We start from the raw sequence: 17,289 nt of genomic DNA on the forward strand, positions 1-17,289 counted from the left end.
TTCCTTCAATGATTGCAATCCGTCCAGGCCCTGACACAGAAAAACAGCCCCAAACCATGATGCCCCCACCACCATACTTCACAGTTGGGATAAGGTTTTGATGTTGGTGTGCTGTGCCTCTTTCTCCACACAGTGTTCTGTGTTTTTTCCAAACAACTCAACTTTGGTTTCATCTGTCCACAGAATTTTTTGCCAGTACTGCTGTGGAACATCCAGGTGCTCTTGTGCAAATTGTAAAAGTGCAGCAATGTTTTTTTTGGACAGCATTGGCTTCCTCTGTGGTATCCTCCCATGAAATACATTCTTGTTTAGTGTTTTACGTATCGTAGATTCGTTAACAGGGATGTTAGCATATGCCAGAGACTTTTGTAAGTCTTTAGCTGACACTCTAGGATTCTTCTTCACCTCATTGAGCAGTCTGCGCTGTGCTCTTGCAGTCATCTTTACAGGACGGCCACTCCCAGGGAGAGTAGCAGCAGTGCTGAACTTTCTCCATTTATAGACCATTTGTCTTACTGTGGACTGATGAACAGCAAGGCTTTTGGAGATACTTTTATAACCCTTTCCAGCTTTATGCAAGTCAACAATTCTTAATCGTAGGTCTTCTGAGAGCTCTTTTGTGCGAGGCATCGTTCACATCAGGCAATGCTCTTGTGAAAAGCAAACCCAGAACTGGTGTGTTTTTTTTATAGGGCAAGACAGCTGTAACCAACACCTCAAATCTCTTCTCATTGATTGGACTCCAGTTGGCTGACACCTCACTCCAATTAGCTCTTGTAGATGTCATTAGTCTAGGGGTTCACATACTTTTTCCACCTGCATTGTGAATGTTTACATGGTGTGTTCAATAAAAACATGGTAACATTTAATTCTTTGTGTGTTATTAGTTTAAGCACACTGTGACTGTCTATTGCCGTGACTTAGATGAAGATCCGATCACATTTTATGACCAATTTGTGCAGAAATCCATATCATTCCAAAGGGTTCACATACTTTTTCTTGCAACTGTAGCTGTAAAAGAGGAGACTGCAAAACTAAAGTGAAACCTAAAATAGCGATAGCATTCGCTTGGAATGAAAGATCAGAAACTGAAGAAATAGCAGTGACCCGGCAGCCGAGGAGAAAAGCGAAATCCAGCAACACGTGGGATGCCAAGTCTGGGAATAACCTCAGCAGCTACAGCGCTCAGATACAGAGAAGCGGCTCTGATTGTTAAAGCAGCCCTAAATTAGGGCATTTTAGATACTCTGGTGTTCCAGATCAATGTACCCCCCCCCCCCCGGGTTAATATCCACGCGTGGCTGAGAGACTAGACGCTGACACATAGATGGTCAATGCAATCTCTAACTTTTATTACATGGGGTATGGCGTATATACATCTTCAGAAGAGGGCAGTCCTCACTGAGGCTAAAACATTGTTTCATTGGTCAAAAAGGAAGAAGAGATGAGAGAGAGGAGATAATACACCTGCATCTGCGCACTGGGCCCTACTTTAGAATGTGAACTAATGTAAACATCTGGTTACCATCGCCATTTTGTAATGGCTTCTATTCTAACAATAATACTGCATACGTCATATGCGACACTTCAAAGAGGTGCTTCTCTATAGGCAGTGGATAATATATACATATCATCAAGTTATATGATTGGTTTACGCATCTCCACCACACTCTATGGGACACCTGTAGAAAGATGAGAAATCGGACACCTCTCACAGCACAGCTCTTTGCCCCCCTCTCTTCTACAGTCTTGAAACAAAGAGAGGGGTGGGAGAAAGGCACTCGGAAAAGAAAGTTAACTCATTACAGTCCTAGAGATACAAAATATAGAATAAAATTCACACATCTTTAACAGTCCCCCCTTGAATTTCATTCTCTCCCTAAACCTAAACATCTGTCCCAATGCTCCGCCTCCTCTTCACCAGCTTCCACGACAAGCCATTCCTAGCGAACAGCCTCCAGTGACACTGGATTTGAGCACAGGGAAGTCAGATGATCTTTCCTTAACTGGCGTTGACATTATATGGGGGGACTGGAGGTCATCAGTGCTCCTGATTTTCTGGATCGAAGTTTTCATACAATTTTCCATATTCTTTTGAGTCATGATCAACAGTCACACAAGGGAAAACCAGTCTCAACACTTCCTTGAAATCAATCCAATTATGCTTTCCTTTGAGCTTCACTGTGCATGTGGTCAACAACACTCGGAATGGACCATCAAACCAGGGTTTTAGGACTTTTCTAACGTGTCTTTTCCTACCACCCAATCTCCAGACACAAGTGGGTGGGTTCCTGGTACTTTATCAAAACCTGGAAGTGAAGCAAAAACTCGAAAATGTACTTTAGTCAAATGCTTGTACAAACTGATCACATAATCTGCCAGACAACCATGTTGCATCTGAAGCTGCTGTGGGAAATAAAATCCTATCCTAGGGCCTGACCCAAAAAGGACCTTTATAGGGACAAAGGCCTGTCTCACGGTTAGGCGTATACCTTACTAAAAGAGGGCTACCAGCAGGCACTCTAAGGCTTTTTGAATCTTTAACTTAGTGTCCCGTTCAGTTCCTTTTCCCTACTCTACTGCTGCTTTGTGGATGGTACGAAGCATGTAAGGCCTGCCCTACACCCAAAACCTTAATCATCTCCTGCATCACTTCACCTGTGAAGTAAACACCTGTGTCACTTTCAATGATCTAAGGTACCCCATACCTGCACACAACTTCGGCCATAATCTTCTTTACTTCTTTGGGTACGGTTTTGGCCATCCTGAAAACAAGTCACATATCAATACATACTCATACATGCCCACCTTGGGTAGTTGAAGGTAGTCTGTAAATGTTGAAACAGATACAAAAAGCAAGACGTGTTTCTTGGGTACCTTAACCACCTTGCCCACGTTGTTCTGGACACGAACCATTTATCCTTAAGTATGTCTGACTGTTACAGTGCTGAACCCTGGGGCGTACCATATGCTACGTCCTAAATCACACATAGCAGTTTCTGTCTGGTGCATCACTACATGGGTTGCCTGTGCCATCGTGGAGTAGAGGGACCTGGGAAGGTAAAGTTTTCCCTTCTTATTTGTAGTCCCCCCTTTCCTCCTTCCCCATCTGGTTCTGTAAGGTCTTAAGAACTTTCGGGAGACAGGAGGAGTTATTTCAGGGACCTGAACTGTGGCCACTTAAGACAGGGGTCTGCTTAGGTAATTTGGCAGCCATTTTTGCCACCTGATCTGCTGTGGCTTTCCCCTTTGCCTCCTCTGCATCTGTTTACAGTGGCCTTTCGTTGCTATTATCACCTCTCATGTTAGTGACAAGAGGGCTTCCATCAGAGACCTCACTGCTTCCCCATTTTCAATGGGTTTACCTGAAGCGATCAAGGAGTCTCTGGCTTTCCATATGGGCCCATAGTCATGGGCTATCCCAAAAGCACACCTGGAATCAGTGTAAATGTACTACTTTCCCATCCACTTCTACCCAAAGACTGGTGTCCTTGGAGAGTAAATCAGGGGAGGCCATGTTTGCTGTGCACAACTGTCTTGGCTGCTCCAGTATCAATCAAAAACGGGACTACTTCTTTATCACCCAGAGTGAAGGATATCATTGCGCCAGACTGAATCTGCTGAAAATGTTTAAAAGTAGAGCCGATACTGGAGTTCCTGTTTCCTAATCTTGATCTAACTCCCCTCACCTGTCTTTGTGTTCTCCTTATGACAAAAAAACATGGGTGTCTGTGGGGACAGACAGTGATCCGGGCATGGTCAACATAGAATACAATCCTCTCGTGTGGTGTGGACGAGGAATACCACACACAGCACAACACTCTCTTCTGGGATCTGGGTCCCACAGACTCTGCAGGCCCATCATAGGGTGGCAGACTTACTTTTTCCTCACTTCAACGAGGCGTTTGACATCAGGGCTGAAGCAATGCCAAAGGAACACTACCTATGGTTGGCACCACTGAACCACCCAATGCTGCTTGATGTTACTTTACATTTTGGCTTACAGAAGTATCCAACTTTTCCTATCGCGGAATTAGTAGACTGGAAAACAAAACAGGACTTCTCATCTTCCATGGGAGTGTATTTTAACTAGGGGATGGTCACAAGGGCTGTCGTTGTCTGTAACGTCCACCCCTATCCTCCTCCCTCCGCTCTGAGTCAGCTAACTCCACCCCCTTCAGTCGGACGCTGTGGTCCTCCTTTTGTCTGTCAGTATGCCAGCTGTCCATTAGAACAGAGCTCTGATGTGAAGCACAACACTTAACATGTGACATGTAGCTTCAAACATTGAAACAAACAGATCTGACAATAGACATGAACACACAAAGGGCCCATAAAAACTTTTCATTGACTTCGATATAAAAAAATGTAGTAATAGAGTAATGAGCGAGCACTCATACACTTGGCAACCAAATTGACATGTGCAGAAAATATTTATTATATCCCCATAAAATACAAGTAATAAAATTTATAAGAACAATGTAGCAATAATATACAACATTAGTCACATATATTGTGGTAGATATGATCAACACTATATTCATATGACTCAATAGTGTCGATAAATTCAATAATATATATCACACCAAGAAACTTCAAGTATATGCTGTTATTTGGGAAAGAGGGGGTATTATCTTCTAGCGCTCTATCCCAATTTGGGAAACTGAATGTCACTGAAAATGCTGTAGGTGTATTCACTGGGAGTGCAATATGTTCATAAAGTGTCCACAGGAATCCTGATAATGTGAAAAGTCTCTTATAGCATATCCTTTTATGGTCGATATGAGCTTTGGATTGAAGAAAACTTTAAATCGATATTTGGCTTACCGTCTAGCGTCTGCTTTCTCCCTATTGCTTCAATGGAGCTTTAAATATTTGCCGGCTTATTCAGTCGCTCCATACAGCAAGCTGGTTTAAATTTCGCGGGAGTTCCAAAGATCGCGGGAGTTGCCACTCTGTTCCGCAATTTCCTTTGGTGCAGCTTTCGACGATAAAAATAGTTAATCCTTTACTGTAGAGATTTTCTTCTGTATGGCCATACAGTATTATCGGAGGCTTTTCAATGCAGGTACATCACTTGTTTCACCATACGCGTTACGGGTAGATTCACTCTCCCTTCCTCAGTGGTCAAGTGTCTGCCTGCTCTGCCTCCATTTTCATCCATTCCTTTGATTGCTTCCCAAATCTCGGACACCTGTTGTTCATGCTACTCCCAGTTTGCAAGGGAATCCTCCCACATAATCAAGGGATAATTCTATACAGCCTTGATTTAACCTCCTCAGGACCGCCGTACGCAGGATTGCGTCTTTGCGGCGGTCCTGTTGTTCTGGGTGGACGCGCCGGTGCGTCCTCTCGCGAGACGCGAGATTTCCTGTGAACGCGCGCACACAGGCGCGCGCGTTCACAGGATCGGAAGGTAAGCGAGTGGATCTCCAGCCTGCCAGCGGCGATCGTTCGCTGGCAGGCTGGAGATGTGATTTTTTTAACCCCTAACAGGTATATTAGACGCTGTTTTGATAACAGCGTCTAATATACCTGCTACCTGGTCCTCTGGTGGTCCCCTTTGTTTGGATCGACCACCAGAGGACACAGGCAGCTCAGTAATATGTTGCACCAAGCACCACTACACTACACCCCCCCCCCCCCCCCCCCCCGTCACTTATTAACCCCTTATTAGCCCTTGATCACCCCTGATCACCCCATATAGACTCCCTGATCACCCCCCTGTCATTGATTACCCCCCTGTCATTGATCACCCCCCTGTAAAGCTCCATTCAGATGTCCGCATGATTTTTACGGATCCACTGATAGACTGATCGGATCCGTAAAAATCATACGGACGTCTGAATGCAGCCTTACAGGGGAGTGATCAATGACGGAGGTGATCACCCCATATAGACTCCCTGATCACCCCCCTGTCATTGATCACCCCCCTGTAAAGCTCCATTCAGATGTCCGCATGATTTTTACGGATCCACTGATAGACTGATCGGATCCGTAAAAATCATACGGACGTCTGAATGCAGCCTTACAGGGGAGTGATCAATGACGGAGGTGATCACCCCATATAGACTCCCTGATCACCCCCCTGTCATTGATTACCCCCCTGTCATTGATCACCCCCCTGTAAAGCTCCATTCAGATGTCCGCATGATTTTTACGGATCCACTGATAGACTGATCGGATCCGTAAAAATCATACGGACGTCTGAATGCAGCCTTACAGGGGAGTGATCAATGACGGAGGTGATCACCCCATATAGACTCCCTGATCACCCCCCTGTCATTGATCACCCCCCTGTAAAGCTCCATTCAGATGTCCGCATGATTTTTACGGATCCACTGATAGACTGATCGGATCCGTAAAAATCATACGGACGTCTGAATGCAGCCTTACAGGGGAGTGATCAATGACGGAGGTGATCACCCCATATAGACTCCCTGATCACCCCCCTGTCATTGATTACCCCCCTGTCATTGATCACCCCCCTGTAAAGCTCCATTCAGATGTCCGCATGATTTTTACGGATCCACTGATAGACTGATCGGATCCGTAAAAATCATACGGACGTCTGAATGCAGCCTTGCAGGGGCGTGATCAATGACTGTGGTGATCACCCCATATAGACTCCCTGATCACCCCCCTGTCATTGATTACCCCTCTGTCATTGATCACCCCCCTGTAAAGCTCCATTCAGATGTCCGCATGATTTTTACGGATCCACTGATAGACTGATCGGATCCGTAAAAATCATACGGACGTCTGAATGCAGCCTTACAGGGGAGTGATCAATGACTGTGGTGATCACCCCATATAGACTCCCTGATCACCCCCCTGTCATTGATTACCCCTCTGTCATTGATCACCCCCCTGTAAAGCTCCATTCAGATGTCCGCATGATTTTTACGGATCCACTGATAGACTGATCGGATCCGTAAAAATCATACGGACGTCTGAATGCAGCCTTACAGGGGGGTGATCAATGACAGTTGGGTGATCACCCCATATAGACTCCCTGATCACCCCCCTGTCATTGATCCATCCCCCCCCCCCCCCCCCCCTGTAAGGCTGCATTCAGTCTTTTTTTTGGCCCAAGTTAGCGGAATTTTTTTTTTTTTCTTACAAAGTCACATATTCCACTAACTTGTGACAAAAAATAAAATCTCACATGAACTCACCATACCCCTCACGGAATCCAAATGCGTAAAATTTTTTAGACATTTATATTCCAGACTTCTTCTCACGCTTTAGGGCCCCTAGAATGCCAGGGCAGTATAAATACCCCACATGTGACCCCATTTCGGAAAGAAGACACCCCCAGGTATTCCGTGAGGGGCATATTGAGTCCATGAAAGATTGAAATTTTTGTCCCAAGTTAGCGGAACGGGAGACTTTGTGAGAAAAAAATTAAAAATATCAATTTCCGCTAACTTGTGCCAAAAAAAAAAAATTTCTATGAACTCGCCATGCCCCTCATTGAATACCTTGGGGTGTCTTCTTTCCAAAATGGGGTCACATGTGGGGTATTTATACTGCCCTGGCATTCTAGGGCCCCAAAGCGTGAGAAGAAGTCTGGTATCCAAATGTCTAAAAATGCCCTCCTAAAAGGAATTTGGGCCCCTTTGCGCATCTAGGCTGCAAAAAAGTGTCACACATCTGGTATCGCCGTACTCAGGAGAAGTTGGGCAATGTGTTTTGGGGTGTCATTTTACATATACTCATGCTGGGTGAGATAAATATCTTGGACAAATGCCAACTTTGTATAAAAAAATGGAAAAAGTTGTCTTTTGCCAAGATATTTCTCTCACCCAGCATGGGTATATGTAAAAAGACACCCCAAAACACATTCCCCAACGTCTCCTGAATACGGCGATACCAGATGTGTGACACTTTTTTGCAGCCTAGGTGGGCAAAGGGGCCCACATTCGAAAGAGCACCTTTCGGATTTCACTGGTCATTTACCTACTTACCACACATTAGGGCCCCTGGAAAATGCCAGGGCAGTATAACTACCCCACAAGTGACCCCATTTTGGAAAGAAGACACCCCAAGGTATTCCGTGAGGGGCATGGCGAGTTCCTAGAATTTTTTATTTTTTGTCACAAGTTAGTGGAAAATTATGATTTTTTTTTATTTTTATTTTTTTCATACAAAGTCTCATATTCCACTAACTTGTGACAAAAAATAAAAACTTCCATGAACTCACTATGCCCATCAGCGAATACCTTGGGGTCTCTTCTTTCCAAAATGGGGTCACTTGTGGGGTAGTTATACTGCCCTGGCATTCTAGGGGCCCAAATGTGTGGTAAGGAGTTTGAAATCAAATTCTGTAAAAAATGACGAGTGAAATCCGAAAGGTGCTCTTTGGAATATGGGCCCCTTTGCCCACCTAGGCTGCAAAAAAGTGTCACACATCTGGTATCTCCGTACTCAGGAGAAGGTGGGGAATGTGTTTTGGGGTGTCATTTTACATATACCCATGCTGGGTGAGAGAAATATCTTGGCAAAAGACAACTTTTCCCATTTTTTTATACAAAGTTGGCATTTGACCAAGATATTTATCTCACCCAGCATGGGTATATGTAAAAAGACACCCCAAAACACATTCCCCAACTTCTACTGAATACGGAGATACCAGATGTGTGACACTTTTTTGCAGCCTAGGTGGGCAAAGGGGCCCACATTCCAAAGAGCACCTTTCGGATTTCATTCGTCATTTTTTACAGAATTTGATTTCAAACTCCTTACCACACATTTGGGCCCCTAGAATGCCAGGGCAGTATAACTACCCCACAAGTGACCCCATTTTGGAAAGAAGAGACCCCAAGGTATTCGCTGATGGGCATAGTGAGTTCATGGAAGTTTTTATTTTTTGTCATAAGTTAGTGGAATATGAGACTTTGTATGAAAAAAAAAAAAAAATCAGCATTTTCCACTAACTTGCGACAAAAAATAAAAAATTCTAGGAACTCGCCATGCCCCTCACGAAATACCTTGGGGTGTCTTCTTTCCAAAATGGGGTCACTTGTGGGGTAGTTATACTGCCCTGGCATTCTAGGGGCCCAAATGTGTGGTAAGGAGTTTGAAATCAAATTCTGTAAAAAATGACCTGTGAAATCCGAAAGGTGCTGTTTGGAATATGGGCCCCTTTGCCCACCTAGGCTGCAAAAAAGTGTCACACATCTGGTATCTCTGTATTCAGGAGAAGTTGAGGAATGTGTTTTGGGGTGTCTTTTTACATATACCCATGCTGGGTGAGATAAATATCTTGGTCAAATGCCAACTTTGTATAAAAAAATGGGAAAAGTTGTATTTTGCCAAGATATTTCTCTCACCCAGCATGGGTATATGTAAAATGACACCCCAAAACACATTCCCCACCTTCTCCTGAGTACAGAGATACCAGATGTGTGACACTTTTTTGCAGCCTAGGTGGGCAAAGGGGCCCATATTCCAAAGAGCACCTTTCGGATTTCACAGGTCATTTTTTACAGAATTTGATTTCAAACTCCTTACCACACATTTGGGCCCCTAGAATGCCAGGGCAGTATAACTACCCCACAAGTGACCCCATTTTGGAAAGAAGAGACCCCAAGGTATTTCGTGATGGGCATAGTGAGTTCATGGAAGTTTTTATTTTTTGTCACAAGTTAGTGGAATATGAGACTTTGTAAGAAAAAAAAAAAAAAAATCATCATTTTCCGCTAACTTGTGACAAAAAATAAAAAGTTCTATGAACTCACTATGCCCATCAGCGAATACCTTAGGGTGTGTACTTTCCGAAATGGGGTCATTTGTGGGGTGTTTGTACTGTCTGGCCATTGTAGAACCTCAGGAAACATGACAGGTGCTCAGAAAGTCAGAGCTGCTTCAAAAAGCGGAAATTCACATTTTTGTACCATAGTTTGTAAACGCTATAACTTTTACCCAAACCATTTTTTTTTTACCCAAACATTTTTTTTTTATCAAAGACATGTAGAACAATAAATTTAGAGCAAAATTTATATATGGATGTCTTTTTTTTGCAAAATTTTACAACTGAAAGTGAAAAATGTCATTTTTTTGCAAAAAAATCGTTAAATTTCGATTAATAACAAAAAAACTAAAAATGTCAGCAGCAATGAAATACCACCAAATGAAAGCTCTATTAGTGAGAAGAAAAGGAGGTAAAATTCATTTGGGTGGTAAGTTGCATGACCGAGCAATAAACGGTGAAAGTAGTGTAGGTCAGAAGTGTAAAAAGTGGCCTGGTCTTTCAGGGTGTTTAAGCACTGGGGGCTGAGGTGGTTAAAAAAAAAAATAATAATTTTTTTTTTTTTTTTTTTTTTCCTCTTGCAGTTTCCATGCGTTTTTTTGGGGACACATGCGTTTTTTGGCCCAGATGTCCCAATTGGTGTGATATATCATTATGTGAAATATAAACTTGATATCTGATTGCCAACACTTATAAAATGACTTTTTATAATAAAATATTATTAAACAAATTTTCAAGATTAAAATATCAATATAAGAATATAAAACAATAAATGTGAGGAATCTTGAAAGTTTCATAGGAATCCTAGAGTTTGATACAATTATTCGGATTTGATATAAAAAAAATGTACAGCTTGATCAATGCTGTTGGCACCAATAAAAACCAAAAAACTTCCAAGAAAAAGAAAATAAAATCCTCAATGCGCATATTATTTAAAAAACAAATACCGTACTCCATACGCATTCATATACATTTTCATGTACTCATTTTCATTAACAGCTCATAACCACCCCCTTACACATAAAATATGAATTGCATTCACAGCTCTGCTAAAAACATCCATCAGTCACAAAGCCACACCCATTCACATTCCACTGAATCATTTATGTCTTCCAACCTAGCCACACTGTTTTCATCCCAAAAACTTGTAGCACAGACAAACACAGCTTTCCTGGAAACAGCCACACCACACCCAGAATTGCTGATGGTCTGTCGCTGTAAGACAATATACATGTTATAATCATACAGTCATTTTGTTAAAAGCTGGATTCCCACAGTACACTGCTTGGGAAAGAAGAAAGAAGATTATTGAACAATTCTTTGTCTTCTATAATATTACACATATAACATCACTTACTCTGCATGATTCCCTGCCCCCATGATTCCCTCCCCCCTTTCCCTGCTCCTCTTATCTCAGGAATGTTTCTGTGTGAAGGTGGGGGGGGGGAATGAATTTCTCTATTTCACAGTTCCTGACCATCTTTTTTTGGATCTTCCCTATTTAACCAGTTCATTTCTGAACATTTAACACAAGCGCATTTCTGATTGCAGACACTGGGGCACTTTCTTTCTTGCTAATGCCATCAATTATCATCCTGACACTGCTCTGTTTTCTCACTCGTTAAAACTCCCCTTTCAACATCACCGGAGTTCTGATGCCCTCAGTCTGTAAGCTCTAACTTCACAGTTTCTTACAGGTTTTCATCCCTGTTGCCAGCTGGGCGACCTTCTGTCCGGGGCCACACTTTTTCTCTAACATTCTTTGTCACATTTTAACTTTCAATTCTCCATATCATATAATCTCCCTCTTTCCTCGCTACTAGCTAGGGCCTGTATTTTCTCCTTCTTTATAATACTGGGACTGACCCATCTTAACAGTATTTCAAACTGACACACACACACACAAAACAGGAGTGATCAGCACCTTTAGCCCTTTCTTCCGCAGACAAAGGATTCACCCTCCCCATTGGTTTGCTCAAGTCTGACTATCACGTCTGACTAGTCAGCTGGGACTCCCCGCACGTCTTCCCCAAAACCAGGGGTCAGGCGGGCTCCGTCGCGTCTTCCTGGGGTTAGGTAGAGAATATCACCGCAGTCTTCCCCTAGATCAAAAGGTCATGAGGTTCTACCGTCTTCCTAGGGTCAGGTCAGGTAGTCTCCGCAGTCTTCCCTTAGATCAAAAGGTCATACGGCTCTACGCGTCTCCCTGGTCAGGTCAGCCGGAGTTTCTTTGTCCCACACCTCGGCGCTACAGCGCCTCCTTCCAAACCAGGAGGTTACTGTCCCCTCCCTTTGTGGTTTTACCGTCTGTGCTCAACTCACTCCTCACATAAATCGCAGACACACACAAAACATATACACGCCAGAGTGATCTATAATTTCAGACTATGGTTCTATGGACCCCAGGCTTTCAGCATTACAGCCGACTACTATACTTACATGGGTACCACCTCACAGCAGACTAAGCCAACATGAAGTGACGAACTAAATGGCAGAAAGGCAGGTAAGAGTATTCTTACCGTTCTATGAAAGCCGGCCATCTCCTCTCTGCCGTTCGTCAAGTCCTGGGGCCTCTTGTGTGTCGGCTGTTGATGCTCCCTTCGCCTTGGGGCCCCACGTTGGGGGGCGCCATTTGTTAAAGCAGCCCTAAATTAGGGCATTTTATATACACTCTGGTGTTCCAGATCAATGTACCCCCCCCCCCCCCCCCCCCCCCCCCAAGGGGTTAATATCCACGCGTGGCTGAGAGACTAGACGCTGACACATAGATGGTCAATGCAATCTCTAACTTTTATTACATGGGGTATGGCGTATATACATCTTCAGAAGAGGGCAGTCCTCACTGAGGCTAAAACATTGTTTCATTGGTCAAAAAGGAAGAAGAGATGAGAGAGATGAGATAATACACCTGCATCTGCGCACTGGGCCCTACTTTAGAATGTGAACTAATGTAAACATCTGGTTACCATCGCCATTTTGTAATGGCTTCTATTCTAACAATAATACTGCATACGTCATATGTGACACTTCAAAGAGGTGCTTCTCTATAGGCAGTGGATAATATATACATATCATCAAGTTATATGATTGGTTTACGCATCTCCACCACACTCTATGGGACACCTGTAGAAAGATGAGAAATCGGACACCTCTCACAGCACAGCTCTTTGCCCCCCTCTCTTCTACAGTCTTGAAACAAAGAGAGGGGTGGGAGGAAGGCACTCGGAAAAGAAAAAGTTAACTCATTACAGTCCTAGAGTTACAAAATATAGAATAAAATTCACACATCTTTAACAATACAAACTGCTCCCACTTCAATCAACAGGGCGGTAATGTAGCCAAATAGTAGCAATACAAACCTTTTTAATTCTGAAGCTAAAGTGATTATTTGATAAATAAGAGGTGAAAGCACTAAACCCAAGACACTTTATTAGTTTAAAGGCACGTTTTACTAATAGAAATCACACAGTCAAGGACACTATATGAAAGATACAACTGCACAAATTATGAATTACCAAGGATGAATTGTAATCACTATTAAAGGGTTTCTGTCACCCTGCAAAACTAATTTTTTTGTTTTTGGATAGTTAGATTGCTCATAGTGCGATATAGCAGAATATAATGCTCTTACTTACTTTCATGCGGCCGATTCTTTATAAAACGAACTTTTATAATATGTAAATGAGGGCTCTACCAGCAAGTAGGGCGTCTACTTGCTGGTAGCTGCTGCAGAAATCCGCCCCCTCGCCGTGTTGATTGACAGGGCCAGCCGTGATCTCCTCCTCCGGCTGGCCCTGTCAGTAATTCAAAAATCGCGCGCCTCGCGTCATTCGGCGCAGGCGCTCTGAGATGAGGAGGCTCGTATCCTCAGCACTCCCTCAGTGCGCCTGCGCCGATGACATCACCGAAAGAGAAAACGTCATCGGCGCAGGCGCACTGAGGGAGTGCTGAGGAGACGAGCCTCCTCATCTCAGAGCGCCTGCGCCGAATGACGCGAGGCGCGCGATTTTTGAATTACTGACAGGGCCGGCCGGAGGAGGAGATCACGGCTGGCCCTGTCAATCAACACTGCGAGGGGGCGGATTTCTGCAGCAGCTACCAGCAAGTAGACGCCCTACTTGCTGGTAGAGCCCTCATTTACATATTATAAAAGTTCGTTTTATAAAGAATCGGCCGCATGAAAGTAAGTAAGAGCATTATATTCTGCTATATCGCACTATGAGCAATCTAACTATCCAAAAACAAAAAAATTAGTTTTGCAGGGTGACAGAAACCCTTTAAGTCACATTTTAGAATTTATCATTTTTTTCAACCTCATATATTCTTATAATTTTTTTCTGAACCAATTTGGGACATAATAAATATATATATATATATATATATATATATATATATATATATATATATATATAATTTTTTTTATTCTTCTGGATCACTTATATTTTTTTTCTGGACTATTTTGGGACTTCTTTTTGGGTTTTTGATAAATATTGACTAGTCATGTGATATATGAACTTTAGCTTCAGATAAAATCATGGGACAATAGAAACAAACCTCAATCAGAATCTAATTGCTATACTTTAATGTTTATTTTCATTAGTTTTTATACAAGTTTTATATGAAATCATGTATGTATTGACAGTGATGCCATTTTCATGAATTATTGGGAGTGATCTATTGTTGGTATAAATTTTCTTGTTTAGTTTAATTTTAATTGAAAGTTTTTATATTTATACTTGATTAAAATATTTAGTTTTTTAATGCGGCTCTGAATTCTTGGAGGGCATGTTAACCGACTAATTACAAGGATTCTAACATTATTTATTCTATTGTGGTTTTCCGCGTTTTCCACTCTGGCCTGTAAGGTTTTCAGTAGTAGCAGATGCTGAATCCTCCACCACCAACAACAGTAGATGTGCCGGCAGCCCAGGGTGGGAGGGCAATTACTGCTGGGAGTGGAGGATACCAACAGCAGAGAGGGAAGACCACCAGGGCTGCCCAACCAAGCACTGACCCCACTCCAGCTTCTTAGAGGCCCTAGAAGATGGATTACAGGCCTCCTTCACAATCCTGGTCAGAGCTCGTCTCCTAAGGTCCTGCATGCAGGCGCGCCAGACCTCCAGCCAGGGTCCCACTGCAGCACTGTCCCGGGCCAGTCCCACAATCGGTGGGGGTGGGGGGGCTACAGTCGTCTAAACGCCCGACCGGGAGCGTATCACCCCGACTACTCGCAGATAAGATAGCCGCCCACCATGGAGAAAAACATAGGGCGGCTCACCAGGGCTGCAAACGGAAGAGATGCGCCGATGGCAGCGTCCCACAGGTCTGAGGGTAGAGCAAGGGTCCTCTGCCTTGCAGTGTGGAGTTTAGTGGCGCTGGGTCCTCATTTAATAGCTGAATATTGGGAGAGCTCCAATGTGCAGCATCTATACTGCATGCCTGGCAAACCCCCAATACACTTGGATTTCTCACTAAGAGGAGGACGTAATCAGAAGAACCTAGGGTGGGCCAGAGGGGTGAGAGGGGAGGGGTTTCTTATGAAAAGCACCGAGGGGCCTGGGTACCATCTGAAGCTAACATATTAAGTGTTTTTCTGAGAAAATCGGCGATGGTCAGCAATATGGAAGATAGCATTCTAATATGGGGAATGTAATGGAGATCCTGATGTTAGTGTTCTATAATGGTGATTTTAGGTGAAGGACTCCCTTTAATTCCTTTGGCTGCAGTGCTGTGCACTACCTGTGGACAGGTGTGGTGTTTCTGAAATACAGCATACAAAGATAAGTTAAAATGCTAGTTTATATGTAAGCTCTTATGTGGGCTAATCAGTGGGGGAAAGTTTAAAAACTTGCTCTAGTGTAAATGGTTATAAATTATTTAAACTATTGTCTGTATGGTACAGGTGATAACAGAGTCGGATGGCTTTCAGGCAGACACTGAAGAGGATGAAGATGACGATGACTGTTTAGTTGTGGAACAAATTGGAAAAGGTATGTTTTTAGGAATTTAAAGAATCAGTAAATATTGTGCAAAAGACATTAGAAACACAGTAATGGAAAGTTTCTAGTATGGCTCATGGCTGCAAAAGTATTTGCCAGAGCGGTCTACAGTATTTTCAGGCACAGTAGACCCGAAGTCTCCTGTATTTTGCTTTTTTCTTTTATATTTGCATATTTTGGGTGCTGAAAAGAACTACTCAGTTTATTGGAGGTTTCTTCACTCAAAATATAAATTGTAGCCATCCTTGATGTCCTAGTTCTGGTATTTACTGTACGTTGTACTGTACAAAGCTATTGTAGGTTTACACATTTTGACTTCTCAACACCAAAAGTTTAATTCTGAACTAAGTAAATTCCCCCAAAACATGATGCTTTGGAAGCGCTCTGTGGACCATGGCTTTTGCTGTGGGTTGCGACTAAGAAAATTTCAGGAAAGACCAACGTGAGCAGCTAAACTTTATTTGGGGTTAATTAGAGGCACTTTAAATGATGGCATGTGTATGCTGACTCCTATTTAACATGATTTTGAATGTGATTGCTTAATTCTGAACACAGCTACATCCCCAGTTATAAGAGGGTGTGCACACTTATGCAACCACATTATAGTGGTACAGTTTATAGGTCACATTAAAGGTGGAAAAAGTTCTGAAATGATTCTGAAAATATTTTTTTTACAGCACAGACACCTGACATTTTAACAGGGGTGTGTAGACTTTTTATATCCACTGTAGAGGGGGATGGGGATGGATCCACTTAAAAGAACAGCAAATCCTACAAACCATCCCCTACACCTGAATGAGCAGGAAATAAAAAAAAAACAAAGGGTGTCTGCATAATCTGCATGAAATCCATACACAACACACACACACGCACACACATCTGCGCTATTTATCGTGTCTTTGGTGCGTGTTTATCTGGTTTTTGTGTGGATTTCCTGTTTACTGAAATCTATGGGGGAATCCACTCTACAGAAGGTGCCAAATCACACAATCAACATTCTGTCGGTTCACATAACATTTTTGTCTTGCATATACCAAATCGTATCCATTAAATGGATGCCTTACAGCAGTGGCATGTTGCCATAGCATTTTATTGTAATATATAATTTTTATATATTTTTTTTAATGGACTTGAGGGTAGACAGAGTTTTTGATGAGAGCCTGACTTACCCCTACAGTGGAAACCCTCAAAAAGTTACCCCATTTTGGAAACTACACCCCTCAAATAATATATTGGGGATTGTAACTGAGCACATTGACCCCAAAAGCGTTTTATGGAATTTGGAATTACTTGGCTGTGAAAATGAAAAGTTTCATTTCTTCCAATAAATGTTGCTTTAGCCCCAAATTTTTCCTTTTTTACAAGGGTTAACAGGAGAAAAAGTACCACCTAATTTGTTACCCATTTTCTCTTGAATACAGAGAGTGAGTGATTGTCTTTATGTGGGGTTTCATTTTTTTGCAGGATGAGATGATGTTTTCATTGTTACCATTTTGGGGTACATTTTTGATCACCTGGTATTACACTTTTTGTGAG

General features: G+C 42.7%; 1 protein-coding gene across 1 annotated transcript in view; it reads left to right on the forward strand.

Annotated features, from left to right (window-relative positions):
- Positions 1-17,289, forward strand: part of LOC120989557 (chromatin assembly factor 1 subunit A-B-like) — a 148,696-nt gene that overhangs the window by 114,874 nt on the left and 16,533 nt on the right. Inside the window, exon 9 of the mRNA XM_040417744.1 lies at positions 15,657-15,744. Coding sequence (XP_040273678.1) covers positions 15,657-15,744 — 88 coding nt within the window. The remainder of the gene's footprint in view (positions 1-15,656; positions 15,745-17,289) is intronic.

The sequence above is a fragment of the Bufo bufo genome, chromosome 2 (genome assembly GCF_905171765.1).
Source record: "Bufo bufo chromosome 2, aBufBuf1.1, whole genome shotgun sequence".
NCBI classification, from domain to species: Eukaryota; Metazoa; Chordata; class Amphibia; order Anura; family Bufonidae; genus Bufo; species Bufo bufo.